General features: G+C 38.6%; 2 protein-coding genes across 2 annotated transcripts in view; both read left to right on the top strand.

Annotated features, from left to right (window-relative positions):
* myt1la (myelin transcription factor 1-like, a) overlaps window positions 1-7767 on the top strand; it is a gene marked incomplete at both ends in the record, with an annotated part of 52834 nt that extends 45067 nt beyond the window's left edge. The window contains 5 exons of the mRNA XM_080047522.1: window positions 1091-1182; window positions 2536-2639; window positions 3667-3810; window positions 5425-5487; window positions 7627-7767. Of these exons, the coding sequence (XP_079903648.1) occupies window positions 1091-1182; window positions 2536-2639; window positions 3667-3810; window positions 5425-5487; window positions 7627-7767 (544 nt within the window). The remainder of the gene's footprint in view (window positions 1-1090; window positions 1183-2535; window positions 2640-3666; window positions 3811-5424; window positions 5488-7626) is intronic.
* A 6151-nt stretch (window positions 7768-13918) lies between these two features.
* The window catches only part of e2f6 (E2F transcription factor 6), an 11791-nt gene continuing 8209 nt past the window's right edge, over window positions 13919-17500 (top strand). The window contains exons 1-4 of the mRNA XM_080047521.1: window positions 13919-14153; window positions 15420-15767; window positions 16565-16605; window positions 17479-17500. The exon at window positions 17479-17500 is cut by the window's right edge and continues 25 nt beyond it. Coding sequence (XP_079903647.1) covers window positions 14031-14153; window positions 15420-15767; window positions 16565-16605; window positions 17479-17500 — 534 coding nt within the window. The 5' untranslated portion in view covers window positions 13919-14030. The remainder of the gene's footprint in view (window positions 14154-15419; window positions 15768-16564; window positions 16606-17478) is intronic.

Genomic DNA, 17500 nt, shown 5'->3' with positions numbered 1-17500 from the left:
GGTCCGCTGCTGGCCGAGGCCCATGGGGGGGGGACGCCCTACCAACTGAGCTAAGGGCGTCCCCGCAGGTGTTTATTTGTGGTTTTATTTGTTATAATACTAAGAATTGATAGTATTTATATATATTTTTTGGAGCAAAAGAACAAAATGGACGAAAAAAGTGAAAACAGAAAAACAAAACGACAGTCAGGAGGTTAAGATCTGGGTCTGGACTCACAGACACAAACAAACACACAAACAGACAGCCAGCGAGCCAGACAGACAGACAGACAGACAGACAGACAGACAGACAGACAGACAGACAGACAGACAGAGAGACAGCCAGACAGACACACGCACACACGGACACACACACAGACACAGTAAGTCTAGAAGTCTGGACACGTCAGCGGAAGCTTCCTCACACATCGCAGGTGGGACGGGGAAATGGACACACACACACACACACACACACACACACACACACAATGATCATTTGAAGGTGTTGCTGCTTTTTGTTAAAAGCGAACAAATGGCGCGCTTGTGGTGTAGTGGTTAAACACCCCCCCTGTCCCCCCCCTCCCATCCCCTCATACAGTCTCAGTCCTCTTCACAGCAGACCCGGGTTAGAATCCAGAACTGCCTAACTCTCCACACTGTCTAATAAAAGCATAAAAATTCCCCCCCAAAAAAAAAATAAAATAAAAAGTTGCCCCCCTTAAGGAGTCCGGTGCCGGGCTGTGTTGGACAGGGTCATGTACCGGTCGTTTGATGTCGATCTTTTTCACAAATAAGCACGTACACAGAGACTAGGATTAACTTTTTTGTACCGTGACATATTTCGACTACCTCCTGCAGTCTTCTTTACATGAACATTTAAGTTTAATTTATGTAGTTAGACTAAATCAACCTTTTTGGTCGAATTTTGTTGTTTTTATTTCGCTATGTAAAAGAACCTGGCACATGGTATCTACTTGTTTGGTAACTAGAACCTTTCGTCAACGTTTATGTGTGTGTGTATGTGCGTGTGTGTGTGTCTGTCTGTGCATGTGCTTATGTCTGTGTGTGTATGTGTGTGTGTGTGTGTGTGTGTGTGTGTGTTTTATTCCAGTCTGTCCGGTTGTCCCCGTGCGACCTCGGCCATGAAGAAAGCCCGAATGAGCAGCGTGGACATGTTGACAATCAAACAGAGAGCCAGCAAAGGTAGGACAGTTCAAACCATAACACACATGTTACTCACATCAGAGAAAAAATGATCTGAATTAAAGGGACACTGTGTAACATTTTAAGTAATTTATTAGCTAAAATCAATATCCTCATTCATAAATATGTCCTCATTGGTGTAAAATCACCTCTGCCAATAATCTGAATTATCCTCCTGAGCGGAGAATTACAAATATTTATATTACATTTTGTACATTGAGCAGGCAAGTCTTATGAAGGAATCCATGTTTTTGGAATGTCATCAGGTGCATTGTTTAAAATTTAGAATTGTTCTTGTACTTGAAGGCCACTGTAGCTTCTGTTGTTATTCAAAAGGGTGGGGTTACCCAGGGAGCGTTGCATTCTAGAACTTTGTAGAACTTTCTTGATGATGTCATATTACACACTGCACCTTTAAATTAAATGTGTGTGTCTGGTATTTTTTATTTATTTATTTATTTATTTCGATCAAAACATATTCACAACATCACTTACACAAGTTAAAAAAATTAAATAATAAAAAACACACAAAATAACACAAAGTTGTCATCGTAATTTCTATATTAATTTCTTATAAATAGATAGATAGTGCACTGCAGTTCAGAATGTGGTGTTAATGTTGTTGCTGTGTTGTTAAAGGTGGAGTCAGTGATTCTGGAGAACGCTTGTTACTCACAACATAGAAAAACTAAACTTATCTGAAATAAACTTTTGATTTTTGATTTGATTTGATTTGATTTAGTTTATTTTTTCAGACATCCACATACAAAACAAAATGAAAAGCATGGAAATATAATAAATATGCCTGAAAAGGAGCAGGAAGAAGTATACACTTATTTAATCCTACCCCTTTCCTTAAAAAAAATTAAAAATCAAAATATTTATTAAATAAAAAAAATTAAATAAAAATTAAAATAAAATAAAAAATAAAATAAAATAAAACAAAAACAACAATTATATTCGCTTCTCTTATCTATATTCTCTGAACTAAATGAAATGTGGATGGTTCTCGTATTACAGTGTTAAAGGTGGAGTCATACTTCACCCATACAGAGCCGGCCTTCTATCATCATAAAATCACTATTATAATATAATGAATGAGGTTTTTCTTCCCTCAGTCTTCCCTCAGTCTTCCCTTGGCCCAGCTGTCCTGTTAATCCTAACCCTACATTTTACCATGTGTGATGTCACACATGGGAAAATGTAGGGTTAGACAGTGAGACCATAAAACACTCTTTCTGCCTTTTCTCAGGCTAGGATGAACCGATTTCTAAAATGTTTGCACAGTTATACTACATAGGATCTCAGAGTTCCATACACCTATAACACTGTATGTTTTTTGTTTTGTTCCAGGGATAGAAAACGACGAGGAGATCAAACAGCTGGACGAAGAAATCAAAGATTTGAACGAGTCGAACAATCAAGTGGAGTCAGACATGATCAAGCTGAGGACACAGGTAAGGAGCTTTACGAGGGTGTGTGTGTGTGTGTGTGTGTGTGTGTGTGTGTGTGTGTGTGTGTGTGTGTGTGTGTGTGTTTAGTTTAGCATAACAAGATTAATAATATAGAAAGATTGATGCTGGTGTGCAGAAAAAAGCCAAAAATGCATTGTGGGGCGATTGAGTAGGAAAAGTAAACTATGGATCCATACACAAAATCTTCTCGGAAGTAAGTAAGTACTCATCCGGGCATTTCTTGCCTACACAAACTCGCATACACAACCACAACATACTCAAATTGACGTCAACATTAGTATGAGTAGGACGTTAGTAGGGCTTTTAGTATGAGTAGGACGTTAGTAGGGCTTTTAGTATGAGTAGGACGTTAGTAGAGCTTTTAGTATGAGTTTAGTATGAGTAGGATGTTAGTAGGGCTTTTAGTATGAGTAGGACGTTAGTCGGGCTTTTAGTATGAGTAGGACGTTAGTAGGGCTTTAGTATGAGTAGGATGTTAGTAGGGCTTTTAGTATGAGTAGGACGTTAGTAGGGCTTTTAGTATGAGTAGGACGTTAGTAGGGCTTTAGTATGAGTAGGATGTTAGTAGGGCTTTTAGTATGAGTAGGACGTTAGTAGGGCTTTTAGTATGAGTAGGATGTTAGTAGGGCTTTAGTATGAGTAGGACGTTAGTAGGGCTTTTAGTATGAGTAGGACGTTAGTAGGGCTTTCCGAACACAGCCCAAACATTTTTTCAGCACAAACACACACACACACACACACACACACAAACACACACACACACACACACACACACACACACACACACACACACACACACACACACACACACACACACACACACACACACACACACACACACACACACACACACACACACACACACACACACATACACTCCCTCACTCCCTCACTCACACACACACACACACACACACACACACACACACACACACACACACACACACACACACACACACACACACACACACACACTGCTGATAGTGTATTTCTGTCCTTGTCCCGTTAGATCACTACCATGGAAACGAGCCTGAAGTCCATCGAGGAGGAAAACAAAGTGATCGAGCAGCAGAACGACTCTCTGCTCAACGAACTGGCAAACCTCAGCCAGTCGCTCATCAACAGCCTGGCTAACATACAGCTGCCACACATGGTACGGAAGCTGTGTGTGTGTGTGTGGGTGGGTGGGTGGGTGGGTGTGTGTGTGTGTGTGTGTGTGTGTGTGTGTGTGGGTGGGTGTCTGTGTGTGTGTGTGTGTGTTCACTTAACACTTTACCTGGGCTTAGCTAACATACAGCTGCCACACATGGTAAGGAAGCTGTGTGTGTGTGTGTGTGTGTGGATGGGTGTGTGTGTGTGTGTGGATGGGTGGGTGTGTGTGTGTGGGTGAGTGAGTGAGTGAGTGAGTGAGTGAGTGAGTGAGAGAGCGGGTGTGGGTGTGTGTGTGTGTGTGTGTGGATGGGTGGGTGTGTGTGTGTGGGTGAGTGAGTGAGTGAGTGAGTGAGTGAGTGAGTGAGTGAGAGAGCGGGTGTGGGTGTGTGTGTGAGTGTGTGTGTGTGCATGTGTGTGTGTGTATGTGTGTGTGTGCATGTGTGTGTGTGTATGTGTGTGTGTGAGAGAGAGTGTCTTTACTAAACACTTTAACATTGGCAGGCGTGTTGGTTTATTATTTTTGTGCATTTTTAAAAATACAGTTACTTACACTATGTGCTAAAATTTAAGATATTTTTCAGTATTATTTAAAAAAATATATATATTTATCTGAGGACATTTTTAAATTTTTTCCGATCTTTGTTTAATATTTGATGTGATCAATTTGTGTCCTGCTTTGTTTTAAACAATGACATGTTTTATATGGGACAGGTGTAAATATCTTCTCCAGCCTTTACTGTAGCAAAATTTGTATTTTTTTATTTTTGTTTTACTCATCTGCTTCTTTCAGTCCATGCTGTGCTTCTCTTGTGCTTTACGACGCTTCACACAGTTTCATATTAGAGTTTGACTCAAATGCTCACGGCTGTTCTGACGTCATGTTATCTCGGTGTAGAAAGAAGACTGGGGCTAATTGGATAATATCTCTCCTTTAAGCTCTCTAGACTCTGGACTCTTAGCTTACTGTCATTTGTTCGAGGAAAAACGTCCGTCTCAACAAGGAATTTGACTTTTACCCCTCCTGACATAAGAGGAAATTTGCACATTAACAGTAGGAATTGGTAGAAAGAAAAACCCCTTACTAGATCTAAGGCTTTGTTCACACTATAGTAACCTGAATCTCTGATCCAAGTCATACCTGATTTGTTGAGTAAGTTTTGATATGTAGGATATAAGCTATAGGCTATAGATGAACTGTATATATATCAATGATAATACGTGAAGATAAAAATATGAACAAAAACTAAAAACTCTTATTAAGTGTAAAAAAATTAAAAAAGCAACACACCCACCAAGTGTAAAGTAGATCGGATGAACCCTTGAAAGTCTACTTTTAAAGTTTGATTGAACTGTTATTTTTTTCATCTTGGGTATGATAGCATAATAATTCCAGTTTGTATTTATTACTTTTGCTGTTCACATCATATCTAAAATAATATATATAAAAAAATCAGAATTGGGAAACTTTCAACCGCAAGTTGAGTTTAGCCAGACAGGGGGGTAATGTCTTGTTCAGGCGGACGTTGTGTGGTATATTTTCTAATCACTTTCGATAGCTAATAAAGCCTTGTGTCTATCGGGGCTAAAAGACTTCTCTGTACATCTTCTCCTGTAGAAGCCGCCGCCCCAGAGAGAAAACCCAGTTAAACATAGCTGCTGTTTACAGATGACTCCCAGAGTAAGATAAACACTCCTCCCCCTTTATCCAATTATCCTTCTCTTCTGCACTCTGTCATCTGTCATCCCCCTCTTTCTCTACCTCCGTCAGACCACTGTGTCCCTGCATCACAACTATCCATTTGTACCGCAGTATACAACAGTCGTTTTAATTGTCTGTATTGATTCCTTGTGGAAAAATCCCAGGACAAAAAATATCCTACTCCTTTTCAGGCAAATCAATTCAATATGTTATTTTTTTAATTTAGTTTATTTTTATTTTTTTTGTGAAATCATTTAAACATATTTATTTTTTTGTATTTTCATGCTTTTCATTTTTTGTATTTGATATGTCTGAAATAAATTAATTCAATCAATCAATCAATATCTGTACTTCGAGCATTTTTTATTTATTTTTTATTTATTTTTTTACAAATTGCAAAAATCATATTTGAGAAGCTTATTGAGCTAAAACTTTCTAAAAATGTTAACAATTTTCTTTTAGATAACACATTCATTATATTAAAGGTATAGTCTAAACTAGCACAATTTCTAGGACTAATAAAGCACATACATGTGAAAAGGATCTGGGCCCAATATTGAGCCCTGTGGTACGCCACATTTAAAGACCTACTTCACCGGTTAGAATATGAAGGTGTATTGAACTCGGAGATCCTATTTAGTATAAATGTGCAAAAAAAAATTAAATCGGATCAATTTAGCCTGAGAAAAGGCAGAAAGAGTGTTTTATGGTCTCACTGTCTAACCCTACAGTTTCCTTCTTGTGACATCACAGTAAGGGTTAGGATTAACAGGACAGCTGGGCCAAGGGAAGACTGAGGGAAGACTCAGGGAAGAACAACCTCATTCATTATATTATAATAGTGATTTTATAATGATAGAACGCTGGTTCCGTATGGGTGAAGTATTCCTTTAAATGTAACTTCCCTTGTTCCAGAAAAAATTACTTCTCCAGTCAAACTTGAAAACATTTGCTTATTTTCTTTGGGGAGACTTAACCAATTCAGACTATTTTTTAAATTATTCAACAACGACCCAACAACTTCTAGTCATCTAAATAAATAACATCACCATTTTTGTCTGTCTCATCTGCCTGTTCACTTCCCATCAGTCGTGTTACATCCTGGTTTTGTCTCCATACGCTAAAACATTATCCATTTATCCACCAGCTAACCATCGCTGTCCTGAGTTTGCATGGCTTGGAGTTGAACTGCGTAGACTTTCACAGGCTGATATATTTATATAAATCGTATTCAAATGTAATAAAAAGTGTATTTTAGTGCGTTTGTGTAACCTATCCTGGTATAGTTCCTTTCCTCCCTTTCTTCCTGCCTTGTAAGAGACCAAAATGTAACAGTGACCCTAAATGTAACTAATTTTTTTTTTATAATATCATTTTTTTTTCTTCGCCCATAATGTAACAGCGTATTACGTTTTTGGTCAGCCAATTGCTTCAATGCTTCTATGGGGGATGGGGGTGTATGGATGTGTGTTGTAAGTCGTAAGTCGCTTTGGATAAAAGCGTCTGCTGAATGAAATGTTCTACATTGAAGCAATTTGCCCCTCTTTTTCTTTTCTTTTTTTAAGATATCTTTTTGGCATTTTTATGCTTTATTGACAGTGCAGAGAGACAGAGGTGAAATGGGGCAGAGAGGGGAGTGACATGCAGAGAATGACCGCGGGTGGGAATCGAACCCGGGTCTGCTGCTGGGCCCGGCCCGGGAGGGGAGGGGGACGCCCTACCAACTGAGCCAAAGGCGCCCCCACAATTTGCCCCTCTTGAATCCATCGACTCACCCCAAACAGATTTTTTTTAAATTACTTTTTATGTTGTCGTTACATTTCGGTCTCTAACACGCCTTGTTTTCGAATCTTTTTCCTTAAAACTTTCAGAGAATAAAGACATAATCTGATAACACTTCCTCTATGCCTTTCTAAATATTTCTTTCTTTCTTTCTTTCTTTCTTTCTTTCTTTCTTTCTTTCTTTCTTTCTTTCTTTCTTTCTTTCTTTCTTTCTTTCTTTCTTTCTTTCTTTCTTTCTTTCTTTCTTTCTTTCTTTCTTTCTTTCTTTCCCTCTCTCTCTCTCTCTCTCTCTCTCTCTCTCTTTCTCTCTCTCTCTCTTCCCCCTCTTTTCCACAGGAGCCGATGAATGAACATAACTTTGACTCGTATGTGACCACGTTGACAGACATGTACACACACCAGGACCAATACCAGTCGCCCGAAAACAAGGCCCTGCTCGAAAACATCAAACAGGCCGTACAGGGAATCCAAGTCTAATCTAATCTAAGCCCCCTAAGCCTCTAAACCCTGTCCCAAGAGGCTCAAGACACGATATACACACATGCAAAGCAAAAACAACATGAAAAAAAATATAAAAAAATATTTGGGGGGGAATTTTGGTTGTTTTTGTGCTGCTGTAAACTACCATAGTTACTTTATTTCATCTGTTATGCTCTCATGGGTATCTCTCTCTCTCTCTCTCTCTCTATCTATCTATCTATCTATCTATCTATCTATCTATCTATCTATCTATCTATCTATCTATCTATCTATCTATCTATCTATCTATCTATCTATCTATCTATCTATCTATCTATCTATCTATCTATCTATCTATCTATCTCTCTCTCTCTCTCTCTCTCTCACTCTCTCTCTCTCTCTCTCTATATCTTTTTAAATTATTTCGATTGTCGTTGCCTTGCTTTGAAAAAAGAAATTACCGACGTAATTTTAAAAAATATCGAACATTCTTCTTCACCACTTTTTTGTAAATTTTTCATATGATCTAAAAAATATAATGTGACGTAATGTTTATAGCTGCTACTGTATATGCACATTCTGGTGTATATGTATGTATGTATTTATTTATTTATTTATTTATTGTGAGCTTGAATCAGTTTTTTTTTTTCAAATTTATTTTAATTGCGATTTTACATTCATGGGGAAAAAAAAAATATGGGCGTCACGGGTTTTAAATGGTTAGCAGAGCGAAAACGTGAAGAGCAATCAATTTCGAGAAAGCTTTTCTCAAATAGCTGCAGAGATTGGAAGTGGAAGTTTTAATGGATGTTTAAATTAATTTTTGTAAAGTTTTTTGAATAGTGTAACAGTGTACAGGACACTTAAAAATATACAGCCCCCGGATAAAAAAAATAAGAGACCAGTCTGGATTTTTCTTCAATCTTCATCTCTACATTACGTATTGAAAACGCCCTAACCCTAAATGACAATATTTTTTATTGTGAAATTTGGTAGAAATGTTGTCAGTAGTTTATTTTATAAAACCAAAATGTTCATTCTACTCAAACATATGCCTCTAAAAGAGTAAAACAAAACAAGAGACACTGAATATTTGGACCGGTCTCTTAATTTTTTTTCCCGTTGCTGTATGTTACTGTAAATTTTAAGCTAAACATTATGTGAACGAATCGAATGCTATAAGCAAGAATGTTTCAAACATCATGACACGGAAACTTACTGGTGCAAACTATCCCCAAATCATTGTTGTTTCGTTTGGTCCTGTAATGTTGTTGTTTATATTTTATATTATATTTATTTTCGTGCTTGAAAAAGGAGAAAGAAGCGTGGAAAATATACCAACAATGGCTACAGCGAAATGTAGCCTGGCACCGCCCGCCCGCCTACCTACTTCCACTCAATTATCATTTCCCTTCAGTAGTCAGTCTGGGTCTGCGGTGTATTCGCGGGTTTTCTCCGGTTGATTTTTTACCGGTCCAATCAGCGAACAGAAGGAGTGGCTCAGAAGCCGGCGCATGACATACGTCACGACCAAACGTTATGCGATTGGTTGGCAGATCCAGAGTGGCACTGGGCAGATCCAATAGTTTTTAAACTTCAACTGCCCCCCCGCCTGCCTTCAAGTGAGTTAACGTTTGTCAATTGAGCGATTCCAGACCTTCTGTACAAATGAAATGAAGTACGATGGTCTGATATAGGACCAGGCTACAGCAAAATGTAGGAGACAATCTAATCGTGCCATCCTGAAATTTCATTTTATCGATCATAAACCTCCGACTATTATTAGCTAATAGGATAAAATGTGTCAGCAATATTGGTATGCTAATAATAATAATATAAAAATAATCGTTTTGTTATAGATATGGGATGCAATCTATATAAAAGAAATGTTTGGGTATATGCAATTTCTTATGAATTAAAACTAGCAGAAGAGAGCTGATAGATAGATTTTAATACTATTAATGTATTGCGTTTTTGTACAAAAAAAAACACTTTTACTACAATCATGTGTTGGGAATTTGACGCGGGTGAAAATGACTCGTTTGACTTTGCACAGGGACACCTTTCGTTTCCATGTTTTGATGTTTTTATTGAGGCGACTTGAGGCAGAGTAGAAAACGATCTGTAGATGGATAGATTTATTTTCCTTTCCTTTAAAAGTGCAGTGTGTAGAATTGATTGGCATTTTTCAGACCATATTTGGTAGAAAGTGGAATATAATATTAATAAGTACGTTTTAATTAGTGTATAATCGCGTTAAAATTCAAGTTTTTTGTTTATTTTTTGACCTTAGAATGAGCCTTTTATATCTACATAGGAGCGGGGCGCTGAGGCCGCCATGTTGCACCGCCATGTTTCTAAAGTAGCACAGAACGGACAAACTTAACGGCCAAGTTACGTGTTTTTATATATAGTGGGCGTCCTGGGGAAATGCACCTGTTGGAAGACCAAGAAGAAGAAGAAGTACTATAGAATAAATAACTAAATACATCTTCACCTCATCACTTGATATTGTGGAAAGACTTGAGGCAGTGGTGGATGATGCCATCTTTAGTAACTTGAAGGCCACCGTAGCTTCTGTAAAAATTATCCCAGAAAAGAACGGCTTAACAATGTCGAATTTTCACCACTAGAGATGCCAGTAAATAAAAAAATTCCAATTATTACACACTGCACCTTTAAAAAAAAAATGCTTTAAGACGGCTAGCTGGATTTACAGGGTCAATCGCGCCCCCCCCCCAATCCCCCCTCCTCCCACCCCATCCGCTATTGTATAATATTGCACTTATTATGTCCTGTACGAAAACAAAAAATCTAAAAATGTCTTTCCAATCATCCCAAGAATCTTATTGTCTGAGCCGCAATGGGACGTGATGACAGATTAAGCACTTTTTTAAAAAACAACAACATTTTTTTCGATTGTTATAGCTATTGAGAGAGAAAAAAAATGAATGAGTATTTTGGAAGACCAAGAAGAAGTGCTATAGAATCAGCAGTATTTGATGGGATATCGAAGCAGTATTTTGGCCTTAATTCGATGACTAAATATGGGTTTGTGGTGAAGAGATTGAAGAGTATGTTTTTTTTCTTGAACAGCGTTGATCATGCATGCACTTTACTAGGAGTCTGTCAAGGTATTATGACCTTTGCCCATGTCTATGTCAAACAATCACACACACACACACACACACACACACACACACACACACACACACACACACACACACAGACACACACACAGACACACACACACACACACACACACACACACACACACACACACACACACACATGGTTAAAATGAATGGAGCAAAAAGTGTACAGTGAGTTTGTGGAAACTTTGAGCCTTCCATTTGCAGGTGATTTGAAAAAGCAACTCGGACAGAATTTTAACTATTTTCTTTAACGGAGAATTCCCCCTCCCTCCCCCACCTCACCCCACCCCTCCCGCTTCTCTGGTAGCCCTTATATTGTTTTTTTAAAGGTGCTACGAGGAACTTTTTAAATATTTCTGAAACAGTCAAATTTTTTCCTCTGATGATCATTAATTACATGTAACTTGTTCTAAACCAATACATAATATGGAAATAACAATTTTAAGATATTTACTACTATATTAACTAAAGATAGTATAGTTTAATATCTATAAATAGACTAGCCTGGAAATCCAGACCCTGATATCTTGAACGATAGAGGGTCTGGCCACGATCAATAGTAATTTCCAACTCAAGGGGCGGCTCCTACTCGTGGATTTCAAATGCCACTGCACGCAGTTGGATAGCACTACAACCAATCAGAGCGATGCACAAGGTGACGTAAGCCCCGTTCGTTTAGCGAACAGCTGTTAAACTGTTAAATTAAACGTTTGCCGTTGTCGGTCGGCAAAACAGAACATTCCACTTACTTGCTAATGAAAGATTTGAGTGCCGTCTTCCAAATCGTAAAGGGTCGAGGCCAAAGCAGTCTCAAACTCACACAACATATCCGCAGCCATCTTTGATGTTTACTATCACGGCTTCGACGTCGCATGCACGTCACTGTCGTCATCCGGTTACGTCCTCCCCAGAGTACCATATAAGGGGCTCTGGCGCGCCCATATTAGATAGAACCAATTGAAACGTGAGCCCAGATTTCTGGTCTTTTTGAAAAAGCTTAAACGGAGAGTTTCCAGACCAACAGGCGCAACAAATTTAATTTGCCAGCGCCTAGTGGCAGGTCTGGGAATGCCAGGCTATAAATAGACGTCACAACCATGGTAAAGGTCAAATTTATTTCTATAGCAGTCGGTTGACCAAAGTGCTGTAGGCTACAACATCTAATACAAAACAACGGTTGCGTTCCGAATCGCATACTCTTTCTTTTTTCTATTCTACATACTACATCCGACGATAAAAATAATCTAGTTAGGATGCAGTAGGCATACTATTGGGACATACTTTACTCTCTTATTTCATCCTAACATGGCTCCTTGATCTTGCCTCTTGCTTTTATATCCGTCGCATCCCCGTTTGTTTTCATATATGGAGGCGTCGTCGATGTGACGTCACTTCACGTGCGCACTGGATTGTGGGTCAGAATCGCCCCAAATAGGATGCAGTTTTCAACACTAACAATCTTGGCCGCATGAAGTAGGACATCCGGGTACTTCTAACCATCCTAAATCTGGCCACAAGAATCGGGACATCCTAAATCTTTTTTCTACCATACTATATAGTAGAAAGTATGCGATTCGGAAACGCAACCAACATATAAGATACATGAGAAAAATAAAGGAGAAGTGTTTGTTTCGGTTAGCGACTGAAGGACTGGCAACACGGGGGAATTTTCCTTTAAAGAATAGTTCACCGAAATATTAAAAATGTTGAACATTTCCTTTTTTAAGATATTTGGATTGCAAAGAATCATTTTTTTCTAATAACACATTTTACGCCCAAAAAGCTACTTGTCTGTATGTGTGCGCTGCTTTCCTGCCCGTTAACTCTCTGCATTACTAGACTTGACCGCTTCTGTGTGTGTGTGTGTGTTTTTTTTTATTTAAAAAAATTTAAAGTCAGAATTTTTTATTATTGATTGAAAAACAAAAAGGAAAATGGGAAATTAAAGCACAATTCTTCTGCCACTTATCAAGACGAATAGACTTAGAAAAATATCGTAATTTATATAAAAAATGTACAACAAGCGAAAACTGTAACTATTTACATAATAATAACAGAGAAAATCTCAACACTAACATGTGACATGATTCTAGAATGCAACAAAAGAATTCCATATGTGTGACATCATACGTTTATGAAAAAAAATAATTGTTTTTTTCTTCTTTAAAGGGGTTTTTTATACAAATATTCGTTGTATCTCTCTTCCCCCTTTTTACCCCCTTTTCTCTCTGTTACTCTGTTTTAATCTGCAAATTTTCAGCGACTGTCTTTTCTTATTATAACACATGGCATGAGTTTTTTTTTTTTTTTTTTTTTTTTTTCTCGTTCTTGGTATTTTTTTTGCTGTTCGTTACCATGGTCACGAAGTTGCTGCGACGTGATTGGTGGATTTAATTTGACTTGTTGTGAAGTTTGTACTATTTTTATCATCATGCTGGTGTTGGCATCTCTCGCTCTGAATAAAACTCTTGTGTTGCAACACTGACTGCTCACAACCGGCCTGCTGTTGTTGTTCTTTGAATTTAAAAAGTTAAAAATTCCTTATTAAGACGGTGAATGTGTCTGTTTGTGTATGTTGTTAAAAACATTTTTTAAATACAATAAACATAAGCAAAAAAATATTAAATTAACATTGTAATTTAGTTTACTTATTTGGATATATATATATTTTTTATATATGTTTATTTATTCAAAACTTCTTATATTATAAATTATATAATACTATAAATACTATATGCTATTATTTATTGAACTACATTTACTTTTATACATTAGTCCTAATATTAAAAATAATTTATAGATTTTTCAGCCATTTTTATTTCCCCCCGCATTTATTTAATAAGAATATTATTTATTTTATATTTATTTATGTTTTACTAAATTAAATGGCATTTTTCTGCCGGTAGACGGCGCTAACATTTGGCGCCACTGAGCTCTACTTTGTGTTATCACTTCCGGATCAGGCACAACCAGTTTCCTGTTTAAGAAAAAAACAACACCAGCGTGAAACACACACGACGTAAACAAACCGTACCAGGTTACTGTTTGTGTATCTTTACGGTGATTTGACGTTAGCCGTTAGTCGTTACGGTTTAAACTTAACAGGAGGAGAGACCGTTGGTAACCATGGTGAAGTGTGTAGTTACGGGCTGTCAAAACCGCGTGGCTCCCGTTAACGCGAACCGGGGAGCATTCAACCGACCACCGAAACGGTTCTTCAACTTCCCCAAAGACCCAGCAAGAGTCAAGGTAAAGACAGATCAATAGTAACACGTATAAAGGAAGCGATTAGGTGATTAATTAAATAGTTGACAGTGCGTCTTGTTCCTTCATTTAGTTACACTTTGCTTTTATAACAGAATAGTGGTAGTGCGTGTTTAGGGGACAGCCCACAATAAACTGCCTGCCCATGTGAATTTAACACGTGTGTGTGTGCGTGTGTGTGAGAGAGTGAGTGAGTGAGTGTGTGTGTGTGCGCGCGCTGCGAAAAAAAAGCAGGTGTTAAAATAATACACAGCCTAGTCTCTGTAAACTTGTATGTAATCAACGTGTGCCGCTAAATTTACATTCAATTAAAATGACTGTTTTCTGGTTTGGCGACTTGCGGCTTTGAGAGAGACTGACACACAGTAGGCTATTCAGTAGTATAACAGCATAGCATTCTGTCTTGTGTGCTTTTTTTTTTTTTTTTTTTTTTTTTAACCTTTATTTATACAGGGAAATCCCATTGAGACCGAAGACTCTTTTTCAAGGGAGACCTGTTTTCCTTTCCCACGTTACCATTCACACACACATTCATACACCGATAGAAGGCTAACATTCAACATTCACACGAGGCAAGGTGGGTGAAGTGTCTTGCCCAAGGACACAACAACCATGACACAGGTGGCAGGGCGGGGATCGAACCTCCAACCCTTTGATCATCAGCCGACCCGCTCTACCAACTGAGACACAGTCGCCCACAGTGGTGTACATGGGAAATATAAATAGTATAAAGATCTGTAGAAAGTGTGAAAGCAACCATCAGCTGTGCGTTAACACCGATTGACTTGTGTGTTCAGGGTTGACTGGTCAATATCAGTGAATATCTCCTCACAATCTGCTGCCTGTCTAACTGTCCTACTACTAGGGCTGGGCGATATGACCAAAATCTCATATCCCGATATAGAAATGTCTTATCCCGATAACGATACATTTGACGATATAGCATATTTTTAATATAAATAATTAAATACTCTACTCTACTAAAGTATTTACCCATATTTGATTATTTTCAGCTTTTTATTCAAACGCACATTTTTAAGCATTCAACACAATAGAAAATTGCAATGTGACATTTGAGTGGTTTTGGGCCGTATGCGGATTCAGGGCTATAAAAAAATAATGGATAGTATAATTACTTTCTACAAAATATGCTAGGAAATAAAACCCCAAATTCTACACACTGCACCTTTAAATAAAATAAAGGGCTGTATATATATATGTCGCCCACTGACAGATTTAATGTATTTCCAGGTCTGGCTTGCTGCGCTGAGAGAGAGTGACAAACAGGATTCCTCTGAGCAGCATCTGATCTGCGAGGACCATTTCCTACCGGAGGACGTTTCTGCCAGCGGGGTGAACGATGACGTAATCCCCATCATGCCCCCGTGTCTGGACGGGCCCATGGGGGGTGGGGGGCCCTGCTGGGGGGGCGGAGGGATGGGGGGAGGGGGGCTGGGGGTGGAGTCTGAGGAAGAGAGGGATGAATCATGGGACAACGGAGGAGAGGAGGAAGAAGAAGAGGAAGACGAGGAGATGGAGGAAGATGTTCCGGTTTATGTGGAGCCGCCGCCAACTGTTAAAGAAGCAACACAACAACAGGTAAGGTGTGTGTGTGTGTGTGTGTGTGTGTGTGTGTGTGTGTGTGTGTGTGTGTGTGTGTGTGTGTGTGTGTGTGTGTGTGTGTGTGTGTGTGTGTGTGTGTGTGTGTGTGTGTGTGTGTGTGTGTGTGTGTGTGTGTGTGTGTGTGTGTGTGTGTGTGTGTGTGTGTGTGTGTGTGTGTGTGTGTGTGTGTGTGTGTGTGTGTGTGTGTGTGGCCTCCTCCAACTGTTAAAGAAGCTACTGTAGTGGAGCAACAACAGGTAATGGGTTGTTTTTTTTATGTTGTGTTAACTCCTGTCGCCCCCATGAGGAATTCTGAGTAATTACTAACAACACTGTCGGTGCATCGCCATCTACATGAGGTAAAGCCTTCAGTGATGGCACATGGATTTTATACCTTCTGCTGTACGTCCAGGTTTTTTTTTCTTAGCAGTAGAATCAACAACTGAAACATTTCTTGGGCTCTTTTGGGGATTTTTCTGAGCTCCTGCACCAGTGTCAGGGGGGGGAGAAGGTGGAGGGGGGGGGGGGGGCACCAGTTTGTAAACGCTGCCATACTGAGAAATACAGAGAGAGTTTTCCATGTAATTGTAAAGCTATAGTGTGTACATTTTGGATATGGCGATCAGTCACTATACGGAGTTTGGGGGAGATTTCGCTGTAGCAGAAGTCAGCCTTGTACTGTTGCAGAGGAGGTCTGGCGAAAAACGTATTTTTTTTCACCACATATGTAAACATTTAGCTTAAAATGAATATCCTTTTAATTGTCCGCTGAATGCTAACTGTCTGTATTCCAGGATCCCGCTCCCACGAAAAACCTCACCACAGCCACACCGGGGTAAATAACATCTATGTTCATGAGTCTTTTCCTATTGACACGTTAAAGGCCTACTTCACCAGTGGGAATATGAAGGTGTATTGAACTCTGAGATCCTTTGTAGTATAAATGTGCAAAAAAAATTGAAATCGGTTCATCCTAGCCTGAGAAAAGGCAGATAGAGTGTTTTATGGTCTCACTGTCTAACCCTACATTTCTCTTGCTGTGATGTCATGTCACAGTAAGAGAAATGTAGGGTTAGACAGTTTTTTTTTTTGCACATTTATACTACATAGGATCTCAGAGTTCAATACACCTTCATATTCCCACCGGTGAAGTAGGTCTTTAACAGACAAGGAGTTACATTTCATTTCTTCACTTATATTTGATCAGTTAAAGGTGCAGTGTGTAATATGACATCATCAAGAAAGTTCTAGAATGCAACGCTCCCTGGGTAACCCCACCCCTTTAGAATAATAACAGAAGCTACAGTGGCCTTCAAGGACAAGAACAATTCTAAATTCTAAACAATGCACCTGATGACATTCCAACCAACATGGATGCCTCCATAAGACTTACCCTCTCAATGTACAAAATGTAATATTAATATTTGTAATTATCCGCTCAGGAGGATAATTCAGATTATTGGCAGAGGTGATTTTACACCAGTGAGGACATATTTATGAGTGAGGATATTGATTTTAGCGAATACATTACTTAAAATGTTACACAGTGTCCCTTTAAGATTACATTTGGTTTTGTCTCAGTTACAGGCATTTGTATAGTTATCTATTTCCTACTGAAGATACATACAGTACATCAAAATAATCCATTATGATAGTTTTTGCCTTTTAAATTTGAGTGATTTTATTTTGATGTTTTTTCTCCTTCAAGTGTTCAGCAGCAGAGAAGGACA

Source organism: Ammodytes marinus (genome assembly GCF_949987685.1).
Source record: "Ammodytes marinus genome assembly, chromosome: 19".
Taxonomy (NCBI): Eukaryota; Metazoa; Chordata; class Actinopteri; order Uranoscopiformes; family Ammodytidae; genus Ammodytes; species Ammodytes marinus.
Note: the sequence above shows the minus strand (reverse complement) of the source record. Positions and strands in the feature narration are given on the sequence as shown.